The sequence below is a fragment of the Armigeres subalbatus genome, unplaced genomic scaffold (assembly GCF_024139115.2).
Source record: "Armigeres subalbatus isolate Guangzhou_Male unplaced genomic scaffold, GZ_Asu_2 Contig937, whole genome shotgun sequence".
NCBI lineage: Eukaryota > Metazoa > Arthropoda > Insecta > Diptera > Culicidae > Armigeres > Armigeres subalbatus.
The window spans coordinates 1183294-1200989 of NW_026943741.1; the positions used below are offsets into that span (position 1 = coordinate 1183294).

The following is a 17696-nucleotide window of genomic DNA, read 5'->3' on the forward strand; positions in this document are numbered from 1 at the left end:
AAAACACAACTGCAAAACACACAACATTCTCACCCCATCGATCATGTTTCTAAAGCCGCACGGATTTGTTCACACGCACGGGTAAATGCTCTCGAGTGTAAATCAATACACTTCTCTGTACTTGTAAAATCTCTACACATTTCAAGGCGAAGCGTGTGAAATGGCCAAACCTGGTCTCCCCTAGCATTTGACATAGGGTCTTTTAGTATAACGGCCTTTTGTCATAATTGTGAACAGCGCGAAAAGTGAGTATCATATGGCATAGAGCAGCGGTTCTCAACCTTTTTCTTGAGAGGTACCCGTTCGCACTTTTGCATCAATTGGGGTACCCCTGCCGATAAAAATTAGTGTAACTTATAAGATATATGAAAAATGGAACTGAAAATTAACAGGATATATGATAACTGTCCCGATCTCCATCTCACTGAACATATATTCATCTAATCGCGAATCAAAGAAATACAGGAGCAATTTTGTTGCTTCTTTTTGTCAACATGCGTGCTCACTGCTGAAATGAAAAATACTAAAATAAGAAACAAATCAAATTGTTTTCCATTTCTTTGATTTTGATGGGATGAGTATCCGAGCCATGAGACGAATTTCAGGAGCTGTTCTGTTATGACTCTCCATAAAGTTGGATTAAATTTTAATTATATCATTATACTCTCGGAGAGAAACTTTCGAGCCTCTTGGAAAGCGGCTTTCGAGCCACCTAAAACGAGGCTTCTATGCATTTTAAAAGCATGCTTCTGAGCCTCTTAAACGTTGGCTTCCATGCCTCTAGAAAGATGAATTCCGAGCCACTTGAATGGAGGCTTCCGGGCCTCTTGAAAAGAGGCTTCCGAGCCTCTTGAATGGAGGCTTCCAGGCCTCTTGAAAGGAGGCTTCCGGGCCTCTTAAAAAAAAGCATCCGGGCCTTGTGGGTCTCTTGAAAGCAGGCTTCTGGGCCTCTTCAATGGAGGCTTCTGGGCCTTTTGAAAGGAGGCTTCCGAGCCTCTTGAAGGAAGGCTTCTGAGCCTCTTGAAAAAGGGCATCTGGACCTCTTGAAATGAGATTTCTGGATCTCTGGAAAGGAGGCTTCTGGGTATCTTGAATGGAGACTCCTGGGCCTCTTGAATGGAGGCTTCTTGGCCTCTTGAAAGGAGGCTTCCGGACCTCTTGAAAGGAGGCTTCCGGGCTTCTTAAAAGGAGGCTTCCGGGCCTCTTGAAAGGAGGCTTCCGGGCCTCTTGAAAGGAGGCTTCCGGGCCTCTTGAAAGGAGGCTGGGCCTCTTGAAAGGAGGCTTCTGGGCCTCTTGAAAGGAGGCTTCCGGGCCTCTTGAAAGGAGGCTTCAGGGCCTCTTGAAAGGAGGCTTCGGGCCTCTTGAAAGGAGGCTTCGGGCCCCTTGAAAGGAGGCTTCTGGGCCTCTTGAAAGGAGGCTTCCGGGTCTCTTGAAAGGAGGTTTCCGGGCCTTATGAAAGGAGGCTTCTGGGCCTCTTGAAAGAAGGTTTCAGTGCCTCTTGATAGGAGGCTTCCGGGCCTCTTGAAAGGAGGCTTCCGGGCCTCTTGAAAGGAGGCTTCTGGACCTCTTGAAAGGAGGCTTCTGGGCCTCTTGAAAAGAGGCTTCAGGCCTCTTGAAAGGAGGCTTCGGGCCTCTTGAAAGGAGGCTTCCGGGCCTCTTGAAAGGAGGCTTCCGGGCCTCTTGAAAGGAGGCTTCCGGCCTCTTGAAAGGAGGCTTCCGGGCCTCTTGAAAGGAGGCTTCGGGCCTCTTGAAAGGAGGCTTCCGGGCCTCTTGAAAGGAGGCTTCCGGGCCTCTTGAAGGAGGCTTCCGGGCCTCTTGAAAGGAGGCTTCAGGGCCTCTTGAAAGGAGGCTTCGGGCCTCTTGAAAGGAGGCTTCCGGGCCTCTTGAAAGGAGGCTTCCGGGCCTCTTGAAAGGAGGCTTCCGGGCCTCTTGAAAGGAGGCTTCCGGACCTCTTGAAAGGAGGCTTCCAGGCCTCTTGAAAGGAGGCTTCCGGGCCTCTTGAAAGGAGGCTTCCGGGCCTCTTGAAAGGAGGCTTCCGGGCCTCTTGAAAGGAGGCTTCCGGGCCTCTTGAAAGGAGGCTTCCGGGCCTCTTGAAAGGAGGCTTCCGGGCCTCTTGAAAGGAGGCTTCCGGCCCTCTTGAAAGGAGGCTTCCGGGCCTCTTGAAAGGAGGCTTCCGGGCCTCTTGAAAGGAGGCTTCCGGGACTCCTGTAAGGAGGCTTCCGGACCTCTTGAAAGGAGGCTTCAGGCTTCTCGACAGGAGGCTTCCGGGCCTCTTGAAAGGAGGCTTCCGGGCCTCTTGAAAGGAGGCTTGGGCCTCTTGAAAGGATGCTCCCATGCCTCTTGAAAGGAGGCTTCCGGGACTCTTGAAAGGAGGCTTCAGGGCCTCTTGAAAGGAGGCTTCCGGGCCTCTTGAAAGGAGGCTTCCGGGCCTCTTGAAAGGAGGCTTCCGGGCCTCTTGAAAGGAGGCTTCCGGGCCTCTTGAAAGGAGGCTTCCGGGCCTCTTGAAAGAGGCTTCCGGGCCTCTTGAAAGGAGGCTTCCGGGCCTCTTGAAAGGAGGCTTCCAGGCCTCTTGAAAGGAGGCTTCCGGGCCTCTGAAGGAGGCTTCCGGGCCTCTTGAAAGGAGGCCTGGGCCTCTTGAAAGGAGGCTTCAGGGCCTCTTGAAAGGAGGCTTCGGGCCTCTTGAAAGGAGGCTTGAGCCTCTTGAAAGGAGGCTTCCGGGCCTCTTGAAAGGAGGCTTCCGGGCCTCTTGAAAGGAAGCTTCCGGGCCTCTTGAAAGGAGGCTTCCGGGCCTCTTGAAAGGAGGCTTCCGGGCCTCTTGAAAGGAGGCATCTTGGCCTCTTGAAACAAGGCTTCTTGGCCTCTTGAAAGGGGGCTTCCTGGCCTCTTGAAGGAGGCTTGGGCCTCTTGAAAGGAGGCTTGGGCCTCTTGAAAGGAGGCTTCGGGCCTCTTGAAAGGAGGCTTCCGGGCCTCTTGACAGGAGGCTTCCGGGCCTCTTGAAAGGAGGCTTTGGGGCGTCTGGAGTGGAGGCGTCTGGGCTTCTGGAATGGAGGCTTCCGGGCCTCTTGAAAGGAGGCTTCCGGGCCTCTTGAAAGGAGGCTTCCGGGCCTCTTGAAAGGAGGCTTCCGGGACTCGTGGAAGGAGGCTTCCGGGCCTCTTGAAAGGAGGCTTGGGCCTCTTGAAAAGGAGGCTTCCGGGCCTCTTGAAAGGAGGCTTCGGGCCTCTTGAAAGGAGGCTTCCGGGCCTCTTGAAAGGAGGCTTCCGGGCCTCTTGAAAGGAGGCTTCCGGGCCTCTTGAAAGGAGGCTTCCGGGCCTCTTGAAAGGAAGCTTCCGGGCCTCTTGAAAGGAGGCTTCCGGGCCTCTTGAAAGGAGGCATCCGGGCCTCTTGAAAGGAGGCTTCCGGGCCTCTTGAAAGGAGGCTTCCGGGCCTCTTGAAAGGAGGCTTCCGGGCCTCTTGAAAGGAGGCTTTCGGGCCTCTTGCAAGGAGGCTTCCGGGCCTCTTGAAAGGATGTTTTCGTGCCTCTTGAACGGAGGCTTCCGGGCCTCTTGAAAGGAGGCATCCGGGCCTCTTGAAAGGAGGCTTCCGGGCCTCTTGAAAGGAGGCTTTCGGGCCTCTTGAAAGGAGGCTTCCGGGCCTCTTGAAAGGAGGCTTCCGGGCCTCTTGAAAGGAGGCTTCCGGGCCTCTTGAAAGGAGGCTTCCGGGCCTCTTGAAAGGAGGCTTCCGGCCTCTTGGAATGAGGCTTCGGGCCTCTTGAAAGGAGGCTTCGGGCCTGTTGAAAGGATGCTTTCGGGTATCTTCAATGGAGGCTTCTGGGCCTCTTGAAAGGAGACTTCCAGGCCTCTTGAAAGGAGGCTTCCGGGCCTCTTGAAAGGAGGCTTTCGGGCCTCTTGAAAGGAGGTTTCTGGGTCTCTTGAAAGCAGGCTTCTGGGCCTCTTCAATGGAGGCCCGTGAGCCTCTTGAAATGAGGCTTCCGGGCCTCTTGAAAGAAGGCTTCTGAGCCTCTTGAAAAAGGGCATCTGGGCCTCTTGAAATGAGGCTTCTTGATCTTTTGAAAGGAGGCTTCCGGGTATCTTGAATGGAGACTCCTGGGCCTCTTGAATGGAGACTCCTGGGTCCTTGAATGGAGGCTTCCGGGCCTCTTGAAAGGGGGCTCCCGGGCCTCTTGAAAGGAGGCTTCCGGGCCTCTTGAAAGGAAGCTTCCATGCCTCTTGAATAAATGAATAAATCCCGCAATAGGAATTTGTAGTGACTGGATGGAAACGGTAGTCAATTATGACTTACCTTACGATGTGTTCATTCCTTCCCGCCAGGAGTGGGAAGGAGGTGGACCCAGCGTTCCAACAGGCTCTATAAATTTCTTCACAGATGGTTCGAAAATGAATAATCTGACAGGATCCGGAATCTATGGCCCTACAACAAAATTTCTGTCCACTTAGGACAGTGGCCCACAGTATTTCAGGCGGAAATATATGCAATATTAGAATGCGTGTTATTATGCCTGAGGAGAAAGTATAGATTTGCAAAAATATGTATTTTCTCTGACAGCCAAGCGGCACTTAAGTCGCTTAATAACTACACTTGTAACTCAAAGCTAGTGTGGGAATGCATTCTGGCTTTGAAAAACTTATCCATACGCAATCGAGTCTACCTATATTGGATCCCAGGACATACGGGTCTAGAGGGAAACGAGATTGCTGATGAGCTAGCCAGGAATGGATCTAATGAAAGGTTCATTGGCCCTGAGCCCTTCTGCGGGATCTCAGACTGCTCTGTAAAAATGGAACTGAACAAATATATGGTCAGTCAAATCACATCAAACTGGAATGCACTTCCCCATACGAGCCAATCCAAAAGGCTCGTAACGATTAACCCCAAGAAAACCCAACAACTATTAGGTCTCAACAAAGGGATCTCAACATCTACACCGGTCTCATAACTGGACACTGCCCTGCAGATACCATCTACAAAAGATCGGAGCAATCCAAACCTCAAATTGCCGCTTCTGTGACGAGGAGAGAGAAACATCAGAACACATCCTCTGCTATTGCAGTGCACTCACCCAACGTAGGTTCAAAGTTCTCAGCAAGCCCTTTTAGGGCCTGCTGACATATGGATCTTATCCCCAAGGACGTGGTTGGCTTCATAAAGCTAGTCTCGCCAGAATGGGGAGTCACATACTGTAACTCAGGATCTCTATTCATCAATAATAGATGGTCTTGAGTTCAGTCGATACCAAGGTATCTCAGTGACAAACATGTTACTGAGATAACTTGCGTATTTCACAGTAAAAGGGTATATCACAATAGTCCTAAAATCTGGACGCAGTGATCTTCACCCGACAAACGAGGGATGCCTCTTGAAAAAAGGCTCCTGGGTCTCCTGAAAGAAGGCTTCTGAACATCTTGAAAGGAGGCTTCCGGGCCTCTTGAAAGGAGGCTTCCGGGCCTCTTGAAAGTAGGTTTAAAAAAAGGTTTCCCAACCTCTTCAAAGAATAGGCTTTTGAGGCCTCAGAACCTTTGAAAGTAGGTTTTCGAAAATTTTTGAAGAAGTCCTCTGATCCTCTTGAAAGGAGTTTCCGAGCTGTTTAATAGAAGGTTTTCGAAGCAACAGAGCTTTCTGAAAAAGGTCTCCATGTCTTTTAAATGGAGGCTTGCGAACGTGTAGATTTCAAATTTTAGTTCAGAGGTATATTCATATCCATATTCTTATCATTCAACATTTTGTTTCAATCAGGTAGATAGCATAGAAGATTTTCAAATATTTATTCATTCATCGTTCTGTCCTTTTAATCTTTTCTCCCACAGACTTTCATCCATTACGTTGGTTGTGGAGGGAAGGATTCAATAGCCTTTGAGTTACTGATCGCCATGCATATTATGTCCCAAGCAGCACAACTTGTTTCACTACTGAACAATTCACTGTTTTGCAACTATTCGGAAAGAAACAATCTTTGCATATGTGCCATTAAATATAACTCTCTTGCAATCTAAAAAGCGCAAGAGGTGGAGCTTACGGAAACATCCTTCGATTGCAGTAAAATTGCAATAATGTTGCAAAATACTACAGCGGAAAAAAATAAAAATATAAAACTGGATTCGATTTATGGATCTTGTGATTGGTAGTCCTTCACTCTACCACAGCACACTTCGAAGGGACTACATGTTGACTCACCATAAAAACCATACGATCATGAAGTTTTGTACTCGGGTTTCCTGTTACTTGATTGCACCATCACAGGAAAAAAATGTGAGTTGTCAAAACGTTGAACGATGCTAAATTAAACATGAAGACACACTCAACTTATCTGCAAACAATTAAATTTGACACAACTCAATTTGAACAAACAATTAAATTTTGAAAGACGCATTGAAGTTACATGGTAAACAATATGCAACTTAATGATTTTGTTTCGTGTTTGCAACATGAAGCGCATTTTTCTTTGGTTGTTTGTTTCCAAATGTCAAACACGTACTGCATTGCAATTTTAATGAAACATTGATCACAATTCGAACGTTTTTGACATCTTGATGCAACTTTTCCGTGCTTTGATGTTTTTCCAATGCCTTCAATGAAACTGAATAGAAACAAGGTGCTTTTAGGAAGATGTTACGTGTGCTACTTGGGGTACAAGCAAGAAGTACAACAAGTACCTACAACAAGCAAGTACAACAAGAAGTATAAGCATGGCCGTATTTATGGGGGGCGCGGGGGTGCCGTAGCCCCGGGCCCCCACAAATCTTATGTACCAAAACCAACCTTTTTTGTACATTTTTGGGCCCCCACATACCGTCGGCCCCAGGGCCCCCTGCCGGCTTAATCCGGCCCTGAGTATAAGTAAGCCTAGGATAAGCAAATTATGGAAGCCTCCATCCTTTAAAAATATACGTTTGTAAAAGCTTGTGTTTGCCCGGATTAAGGCAATGGTGCATTTGATCTCTTCTTTAAAAATTGGCGATTTTCCGGAATCAATGGTGAATCTGACCCTTTCTTTAAAAGTTGGAGTTTTCCCGAATTACGGTAATCATGGATGTGATCTCTTCTTTAAAAGTAGGCGTTTGCGTAGATGCGTTTGCCACGAATGAAACAATGGTGGGTTGGATCTCTTCTTCAAAAGTCAGTGTTTGTTCGGCATCAGGCCACGGTTATTGTGATTCCTTTTTCGATTGCCGTTAATAAAAAAATGGTACAAAAAATGGTTTTTCAACAGTTGCTTGCTATGAAAGAATGTGACCCCTTCTTTAAAATTAGGTGATTTCCCAGATTGGAGCAATGTTAGACTTGATCCCTCCACTAAAAGTTGTTATTTGCTCGACATCAAGCTACGGGAATAGTGATTATTTTTTTGAAACCAGGTGTTTGCTTAAAATAAGTCAATGATAAATGTGATCACATCCTCGGAAGTAATTCTGCCGTTTTGTTCGTTCGTCCTTCCAAAATATATACCATCAGTCTAGGTTCATCAGAATATATCCTGGATCTACTTTATCTATGTGAAAAAATACATTAAATAACTCTTCTTTTTTACTGTTCCAAATTATAGTAAAAGTTTGTTATACCGAATAACCTACTCTTTTGTTGCAGCTCAAAATTATGTCAAATGTCCGACAAGCCAAATTAGCGATATGCTAAATGGCCAAATGACATTATGCCAAATGGCGTGGATATGAACCCTTCTTCGAAAGAAGGAGATTACCCGTGTCAAAGCAATAGTGGATGTGATCCCGGCTTATAAAGTAGGCGTTTGCCCTGATTAATGCAATAATGGATGTTATCCCCTTTTTTAAAGTAGGCGTTTACCCGGAACAAGTCAATGGTGGATACGATCCCTTCTTATAAAGTAGGCGTAGTCTAGATTAAGACAATAATGGATGACGGCAAAACGCGCGGCTTCAAAGCAGGACCATGCTGAGGGTGGCCGAATGTGATTTCCGATGCCGGTCTAGGCAATTTGCGGACTGGAAATTCTCTCGATTTCCCTGGGCATAAAAGTATCATCGTGTTAGCTTCATCATTACGAATGCAAAAATGGTACCTTAGCTTAGAAACCTCGCAGTTAATAACTGTGGAAGTGCTAAATGAACACCGCGAGGCGGCAATGTCCCAGGGGGGGGGGGGCTATAATGCCAATATGGAGAAGAAGAAGAAGGATGTGGTCTCTTCTTTAGAAGAAAGCGTTTGCCAAATTACGACAATGAAAAATGTGTAAAAGTAGACACTTGCCCAAAATAAATCAATGGTGGTTTGATCTCTTCTTTAAATATATGCGCTTGCTCGGATTAGGGCAATGGTAGATGTGACCCTTTCACCAAAAGGAGGCGTTTGCCTAGAAGAAGGCATGATAGAGAATGTGAGCAGTTGCCAGACAGACTTGTTGGACTTCCTTAGTGATCGAAGAACACTTTTTTGTTTTACGTTCGTCCTCTACAAACTCTCTCTCAAAACTTGTTCCTGGAAGGTGTCGTATAGAGTGTTTTCCGACATCTTTTCTCGTCCCGGGATTCGGATTAAAAAATGTCCCATATCCTGGAAAATCCCGGAATTCGGAAAATCCCCGAATAATATTACAATAATTCCAATTGAAATTCCTTTAAAAATAATAAATCCCTTAAAGTAAATATAAAAAAATTGGTGCCCGTTTAATTTAAGAGCCAGTTCGCGAGAAGCGCGACCCCCTCTTGTATCGATGTTCTCCGATTTGGATGAAATTTTCAGAGTTTGTTCATATATGTAAGAGAAGGCATTTTGCAAATTTTCAGATTTTTTCATTGAGGGGAAGTGGGGTAAAACGGCCCTTCAAAAATTATTGTTCAAAAATCGCCAAAAACAAAAAGATGCAATAACTTTGGCAATGAGTGACCGATTTTGTTTAAATTTTGCACTTTTTTCCTACGCAATTAGTACTTTGTGCCAAGTGGTTAATAGGGTTATAAAGTTGTTTACTTTAGGAGAAAATTGACTTTTTCGATAAAAAATGGTCGTTTTTCCAAAGGGAATATTTTTCACCAACAGATCTAGGATAAAAACTAAACCCGTAAGGCAATTAAGGAACTAAAGAGCTTTCATCTCCTACATAATGTAGAAGCGCCAACTCAAGAATTTCTAAAAAAATCGCAATTTTCTGCAACACTGTTTATTCAAAAGAAAGTTCGCACAAATTTTTACCCTACTTATGTTGATGTTTTCCGATCTGGGAGAAACTGTCCAAACTTTTTTGTCTAAGTTGAAATTAAAAATTAGAATTTTTCATTAGGGGAGTGTAGGGTAAAATAGTCCTTTAAAAATAAATGTCAAAACATACATCATTTTTTTATGTGAGTTCTAGCAGAAAATACATAAGTTTTAAAAAACTGTTTCTTCTTCCTTTCAATTCATCTATATTTTTCGTCTCAATAGATACGTATATCCTTCGCTGATCTATATTAGATAGCAAACTATTTGCAGAACAATTTACAACAGAAGTAAAATAGGACCAAAATAAGTTCCTTAAACATTAGCACGTTATTTGCGAAACTGAAACAAAAATGAACGGATTCAACGAAAGTGCTTGTTGATATTTTTTTTGAATCAGCTACAATTACTGTGGGTACCGGTTTTGATGTTGCTTTTACAGCTATGCGAACAAAAAACAATTATTCTTAACGGCAAATGAGCAATTTCGTAACGTTTAAACATAAGCTTGTTGGTGGAGCTGCTTCTCAGATTATATTTTTCTTTTGTACCTACTTGCATCAGGTTACCATAGGCTTGTTTTTGTAGCTTGTAACGATTGTGTGGTATTCATAACTCTCTTTCATCCTCCATCATTATCAATTTAAACCAAATTCTGCAAGTTTATTGTCCAAAAACGTCAAACCGTGTACCATTCATACACTTTGAATTACTAACCTTAAAATTGCTAGCTAATATTACAGAGATACAATCTAAACCAAATGTTTGACTGAATGGACTATACCAATTCTAATCGGGTGTATATATTTTCAAGAGTTGGACAATTTTATCTCATAGGTAATGGAATACCCTCGATTCTATGTTTACACAACTGTGTAAAAAACACTCCAAAGTTCAACAAAGTTGCATTCATTTTGCACAATACGGGAGAAACCTTTTTTTTCTACAACGAGCTGATTTTTTACAAGGAGAGCGTAACAATGTAATGTGTATACTATTGAATAGGATAGTGTATCAATTGTCTGACGATTTGAAAACACACCCCTCATGAAAATACTTCAAATTTTAGGATACACGTTTCTACACTCATAGATAAAGTATGTAAATTGTAGATCGCTTAATCAATTAATTTAAAGATTACCAAGCAAAACTGTTTTATTCTCGGCTTAATTTACACCACCTGAAAGTGCTTGAGTACCTCAACAAAACTGTGTAGTTGATTGTAAAAAGGGTGCCTTAAATATCAGCCTTTTTCTCTTGAAATCTTTGCTAACCTTATATGAACATATTTCCAACAAACCATAAGGTGTGGTTTGCTAAGAAGTAGTACTTGGGTAGTAACAGCTTGCAATACTGTTTGAGAAATCTATCTATTGCTTTTTTCACTGAGGAATAGACTACCGTGTTGAAGTACCAATGTAACAAACAAAGTACCAAAACAAATGTTCTCACTTCCGAATGGATGGAAACTAGCTAAAGCATTGGATTTTGCTTTACGTCGTTCTTGAACCACGCATCGTTCTTGCAATTAAGACGTCACCATGGAGGAACTGGTGGAAATATATTTTGGTGGAACAATATTTTTGAACGGGAGTTTAAGACGGCGCAAAGTTTACAATACCTCCGCCGGAATATTATAGAAATGACATGACTAGTTGACTAGTTCACGTTATTTTTTTAGATTGAGAGATTGTGAAGGATTTAATTGTTGACAGATAGAAAACCATAAAAATACTAAGCTTGGAAGAATTTCGAAGCAAACTATAAACCTTGTGAGTTTCAGCCAGATGCTGAAACATCGATAAAATGGAGTTGCGATTCGCACAAACTGGCTTGCAAACAAACAGTGCAATGTGCAGAAATTCATAATTTGATTGATTATTCTTAAGTCGGCGCACTGAAATAAGTTTCAATAAGTTTGATGTATATTCTGCTTGAGCTCACATATAAAAATTTATGAATTTTTGACATTTTATTTTTACAAAGCTATTTTACCCAATTTACCGAAATTGCTCATTTGTCGTTAAGAATAATTGGTTTTTTGTTCGCATAGATGTAAAAGCAACATCACTACCGGTACCCACATTAATTGTAGCTGATTCAAAAAAAATATCAACAAGCACGTTCGCCGAAATCGTTCATTTTTGTTTCAGTTTGCGAAAGACGTGCTAATGTTTAAGGCACTTATTTTGGTCCTATTTTACTTCTGTTGAAAATTGTTCTGCAAATAGTTTGCTATCTAATATAGATCAGCGAAGGATATACGTATCTATTGAGACGAAAAATATAGATGAATTGAAAGGAAGAAGAAACAGTTTTTTAAAACTTATGTATTTTCTGCTAGAACTCACATAAAAAATGATGTATTTTTTGACATTTATTTTTAAAGGACTATTTTACCCTACACTCCCCTAATAGAAAATTCTGATTTTTAAATTCAACTGAGACAAAAAAGTTTGGACAGTTTTCACCAGATCGGAAAACATCAACATAAGTAGGGTCGAAATTTGTGCGAACTTTCTTTTGAATAAACAGTTGAGTTGGCGCTTCTACATTATATATGAGATGAAAGCTCTTTAGTTCCTTAATTGCCTTACGGGTTTAGTTTTTTATCCTAGATCTGTTGGTGAAAAATATTCCCTTTGGAAAAACGACCATTTTTTATCGAAAAAGTCAATTTTCTCCTAAAGTAAACAACTTTATAACCCTATTAACCACTTGGTACAAAGTACTAATTGAGTAGAAAAAAAGTGCAAAATTTAAACAAAATCGGTCACTCATTGCCAAAGTTATTGCATTTTTTGTTTTTGGCGATTTTTGAAAAATAGTTTTTGAAGGGTCGTTGTACCCCACTTACCCTCAATGAAAAAATCTGAAAATTTGCAAAATGTCTTCTCTTACATATATGAACAAACACTGAAAATTTCATCCAAATCGGAGAACATCGTTGCAACCTCCCTTGGAAAGGGGGTCGCGTTTCTCGCGAACTGGCTCTTAAGATAGAAGAGTATGCCTTAATCAATACTCACCAACTTTCGAATGGCACTTTCCACCTTTGTAGTGCGTGTCACTTCCGTCACACTGGCATTTCTCGTCTATACACTTGGCCTGGTCTCCCAGCAATGGTTGGCACTGGTCATTTACAGTGCACTCGTCCCCATAGGCTTCTGCTTCCTTTAGGCACGTATTGTCTTGATATGTGTAACCCTTGATGCAGTCGCATGCTTTTGGTTTCTCGTCGTCTTCCTTTTCGCAACTTGCCTCTTCGAATCCACAGTCCTCCACGGTTTCGCACGTTCCCCCTTGAGCCGCCTGGCAAAGCTCGTTCACGTAGAAAAAGTTCGGCCGGCAAACGCACGTGTTCACCTCACTGCAGCGTGTGTTTCTCATCGTACAGCCTTCGTCATCTTCGCAGTACTGCTCGTAACCGATCTTAGCCACGCACATCTGCTGGTTGCTATCGTACTCGGCATACGGAAGACAGCTGCATCGCCTTGGGCTGGAATCAGGGCAGTATGCAGCACCATATGGAGAACACTGGCTATTTGCCGTACAAGAGGTATTAATTCCAAGTACACCTGAGAAATCAATGATTTTTTAATCAATGCATTTTAAAATAGCAACTGAACTGGTCCTACCTTTTATACATGATCGCATATGGTAATTGTAAAACCAATGGTTGTCACAAACACATCTACCATTTACGAAATTTCCACCGCCACAGTCTTCTGCTTTATCCACGAATTCACCTAATTCAGCTTTGCATACTTTTCCGACTTCGTAGAAACCATCTCGGCAAAGACACTGTCCCATCCGACACACAGAGTAGGGCAGCCCATTGCATTCTTGTTCTTCCACAGTGCAGGTATCACCGTCTGAAATCAATCGAAAACATGTATTTTTGCCCAAATCCTAAACTCCAATATTGACGGCTACATACACTCGTGAGAACTATCATCTTTCAGTGTGTCATCGGCGCTTGTTTGAAGTCTTACTCTCTTAGCTGTCGCTCCGCTGGAGGTACTTTTTGGTGGGTTCTCCGGCACTATCTCCTGCACGTCGTTCGATTCCTCAACACCGGCAGTAGTTCCACAGCTGCTGCTACTGCTCTTAACACTGGTCTGCTGCTGCTGATCGCGGGTCGCCCTCGATTCCACTTGCGCTTTCTTTTCGTCGCAAGTGGGCTTAGCCTGCACTCCGATATCCCTAAAGGTTTTTGTTTGTGCTGCTTTCTCGACACAGACGTCATTATTACACTCGAGATTGTCGCCGACACAGTCCGTGTTTACGAGGCAGTTTTGGCCAACTGTAGAAAAAGTGGAAATCAGTCATGGATATTGGGTAACCTTTCTTTTTCTAAATAACTCACGAGTTACTTCACGCCGGCAGACATTTGTGCTTCGAAGATAAAAACCCGGTGCACATTGGCACTTACCATCGTCGCAAACCACGGCTTCACGATTATAGCTGAAGAAACAGTCAACATCCTGCGAGAAAAGATATTAAATAATATTAACGTTTTGTAATGTTCACCAAATAGAATATTACATTAATACAAATCTTAGTGTGAAAAGGTATGTTTTCCATTTTTCAAATCCATGGTAATCAATAACCCAGATATTGATTCGTAAAGTATTTTTTATTCCTTGTAAATCAATCCTATGATTCTAACATCCAATTTTTTCTCACCTCATTACACGGTTGGTCGAGATTCGCTAGCTGACGGCATCGTCCCCGCACGTAGGTAAACCCGGTATCACAGGTGCATACTTGGTTCTCGCACTTGGCACCGGTAAGCATATGAGAGCACTGGACCGCTTCCTCGCAGCTCACCCCATACAAGCTCTCGGAGAGGCAGCGCCGGACGTCGGTGGAGAAAACATGCCCGGCTGGACACTGGCAGAAACCGTAGATCGAACAGGTCGCGTTCGGGACATCAGCGCAGTCTGCTGTAGTGGTGCATGGCCACACAACGGAGCGAGATTCTACGGAGAAATAGAAACAACGGGAGAAATGTATTCGTCAGTGCTACTGGCAACAAACATAACTAAAACCAGCATGAAAATCAGAATCGATCATCGATACATAACGATACCAACGTAGGCTTTCGTGGGAAGAGAAAAACGGGAGTTATAAATCACTGTCTTTTATCCTTCTGGGGTTTAGTCGATTGCTGTTGGTTGATGCTTGAGAAATTTTATGTTCTCTAGACACGACACATTCTGAGTGTGTAGAAACCGCTGCATCAATGCATATAACTTGCATCGTATTCCACTAGTTTCTTTTAAAACATTATACTGCAGGCTTCTTGATGGTATTAAGTTGATTTTGAAATCTTTAGCACTTGGTATCACGTTTACAGATTATAGAATTTCTGACCAAATATTTTGAGATAATTAATTTTCGGCTCAATATTGTTGTAATTATTTGTCGTAATTGTTTTTAATATGTACCATATGCGCAAAACTACGGAACCTTTGGCGGTAATGAAGTAGCCTTGCTTGCACAGCAGAATTGAGTACCACTGATAATACGGATGACATGCATATTGCAAAAAGCACATCAAATTTATATTGGTAACTAAGGGAGGATAGTCCAACATATAGCCCTCCTAAAGCTTTTTCAATGTTTATCGCAACATAAACTGAAAAATCTAATCATTCGAAAGTACGAAATTAGCTACATATCACAATGATTTCCTATTACTCAAAATAATTAGGCCTTATGCAAAACGCGCAAAACGTATCATACGGCCTAATTAAGGTTGTAGAAACATATTTTGGAAAAATATTTTTGATGACTAAAGCACCACTAGCGTTCTAATACTTATGCTTCTACTAAACGAGCCAACCAGTTCAGATTACAACGAGAAAATCTTCAAAATTTCCTTTAAATTTGTGCAGAAAATGGTTTCAATTTTTCACGTGTGTGACTTATGATTTATTTCTACGGGAAATTAGTCAAATCAAGTGGAATGCAATAATATAGTATACTTCTCCATTTAGCCATTTTAATGATTATCCAATCAATACTTCCTGCCAAGTATGGGAAAAATCGAGTCATCCCAGATTTAATCAGCACTCACCCATGAACACATTCCCGCTATAATCTAGGAGAACCGAAATAACCCTGTCATCAGAGGAAAAGTAGAATCACAAAAATTTCACACGGCAAGGTATGGCAAATGGAAATAAAAATATTTTTTAATGCACTTATTAACGGGACTTGCAGGTTGGCTCATCTCGAAAGAAAAGTAATTTTAAAAATCAATGGTTGGAAGTTTTTTGGAAATTATTTATTACAAAGGATTAGAAATTCAATAAACATTAAAAGTAGTACCTTCTCCGGGATCAATTCACGAAAAAACTTTATTATCATTAACAAGTCTAACATCGTGCTTTGCATTAATCTTATATATAAAAATGAAATGGTCTGTGTTCGTATCCGCATAACTCGAAAACGGCTGGATGGATTTTTTCATTTCTTCAGCAGAAACATTCGTTATAGTTTCCGACGGGTTTATATGATATTTTCTAATGCGAAAATTACGAGTAAAGTTGCGCAAATCGTGAAAAACAAAAATTGTGATTCCTATGCGAAATTTGCATGGGCAGTTCGGAACGCACATTCTCGCCTACTATGCAGGACAACGTCTGCCGGGTCGACTAGTTTCAAATAAATAACATTTTGAAATTCTAAAAATTATGTAAAGAATTGTATCACAAATATACATTGGTAATTCAGATCACCAATAGAAGCATCCTCCTGGTGTATGTGACGATTGTAGGTGGTAGCGAATCCAACTAAATTTGCTGCTTTCCATGCGTTGTATTTTTTTTTTTATTATTTAGGCGCGACAATTCTAGGTATGAGATATCAGTCTGCCATCTAAATTATTGACTTTTAGTAAATTTATTTACGCAGGGTTGATTTCATGGGGATCATATCTTATATATAAAAATGAAATGGTCTGTGTTCGTATCCGCATAACGTGGAAACGGCTGGATGGATTTTCTCCATTTCTTCAGCAGATATGTTCGTTATCGTTTCCGACGGGTTTATATGAGATTTTTTTATGTTAAAATAACGAGTAAGGTTGAGTAAATCGTGAAAAACTAAAATTTAGATTCGTATGGAGATTTTGCATGGGCAGTTCACAATGCGCATTTTCGCCTACTATGCAGGACAACGTCTGCCGGGTCGACTAGTTATTATTATTTGTTGGTCATATTATTATTATGTATTCAGACTAAGGCCGAAGTGTCCTGTGTGGTATATAAGAGTCTTCTCCATTCGGCTCGGACCCACCTACACGTCCGCCAACCACGCAGTCTACGGAGGATCCGCAAGTCATCTGCCACCTGATCGATCCACCTTGCCCGCTGCGCAAGGTGCGCTGCAAGGTGCCTTCTTGTGTCCGTCGGATCGTTGTCGAGAACCATTTTCACCGGGTTACTGTCCAACATTCTGGCTACATGCCCGGCCTACCGCAGTTGTCCGATTTCGCGGTGTGAACGATGGATGGTTCTCTCAGCAGCTCATGCAACTCGTGGTTCATTTGCCTCCTCCACGTACCGTCCGCCATCTGCACCCCACCATAGAAGTTAAACAGTACTTTCCTTTCGAAAACTCCCAGTGCGCGTTGGTCCTCCACGATCATCGTCCAGGTCTCGTGTCCGTAGAGGACTACCTGTCTAATGAGCTTTTTGTAGATAGTCAGTTTGGTACGGCGGCAAACTCTATTCGATCAGACCGTCTTGCGGAGTCCAAAGTACGTACAATTTCCGGCCACTATGCGTCTCCGAATTTCTCTGCTGATATCATTTTCGGCAGTCGCCAGTGAGCCCAAGTACATAAACTCTTCTACCACCTCGATTTCGTCACCACCGATGCAAACTCGCGGTGGATGGCTCCACATTGTCTTCTATTGAACCTCTTCATATCATGTACTTCGTCTTCGACGTGTTGATGACTAGTCCGATCCGCTTGGCTTCCCTCATCAGTCTGATGTAGGCTTCCTTCATCTTCTCAAAGCTACGTGCCATAATATCTATGTCATCAGCGAAGCCAAATAGCTGGACGGACTTATTGAAAATTGTACCACTCCACAATGGTCCCAGAGTCGAATCTAGCAAGACAAAAATGTTTGCACCAAAACTATTAGTTTTAGATATATAGTGTCCTTGGGAAAAAATTTCATATTTTTTGACAATTTTTTCCATGTAGTGAAATTAGGGTGGTACCTATATTTCAGAAGTTCATAATATCAACTTTTTAATTTTTCGGTAAAGACTTGTGCAATGTTCCACAAAGTTGTAGAGCAATTAATTTTGAGCAACTTTGCCGAAGAAACCATTTTTCTATCACTTATGGTTCACAAGTTATGAGCTTTTTCAATAAATACGTTAGGGCGGTCCCTAAAATCGGTATTCTTCACATAACTTTTTATACATTCATTTCTCGCATAAACTTTGTTCCGAGCACTTTTAGGACTTTTGAAGACGCACATTTTTGTTAAAGAACCATGGAT

General features: G+C 42.5%; 1 protein-coding gene across 4 annotated transcripts in view; it reads right to left on the bottom strand.

Moving 5' to 3' along the window:
• LOC134204840 (prion-like-(Q/N-rich) domain-bearing protein 25) overlaps positions 1–17696 on the bottom strand; it is a 106650-nt gene that overhangs the window by 1565 nt on the left and 87389 nt on the right. For all 4 annotated transcript variants that reach the window (XM_062679641.1, XM_062679639.1, XM_062679638.1 and 1 more), the window contains exons 2-6: positions 13856–14151; positions 13536–13653; positions 13107–13472; positions 12805–13041; positions 12196–12744 (exon numbers count right to left, since the gene is read on the bottom strand). In XM_062679641.1, coding sequence (XP_062535625.1) covers positions 12196–12744; positions 12805–13041; positions 13107–13472; positions 13536–13653; positions 13856–13966 — 1381 coding nt within the window. In that variant the 5' untranslated portion in view covers positions 13967–14151. The remainder of the gene's footprint in view (positions 1–12195; positions 12745–12804; positions 13042–13106; positions 13473–13535; positions 13654–13855; positions 14152–17696) is intronic.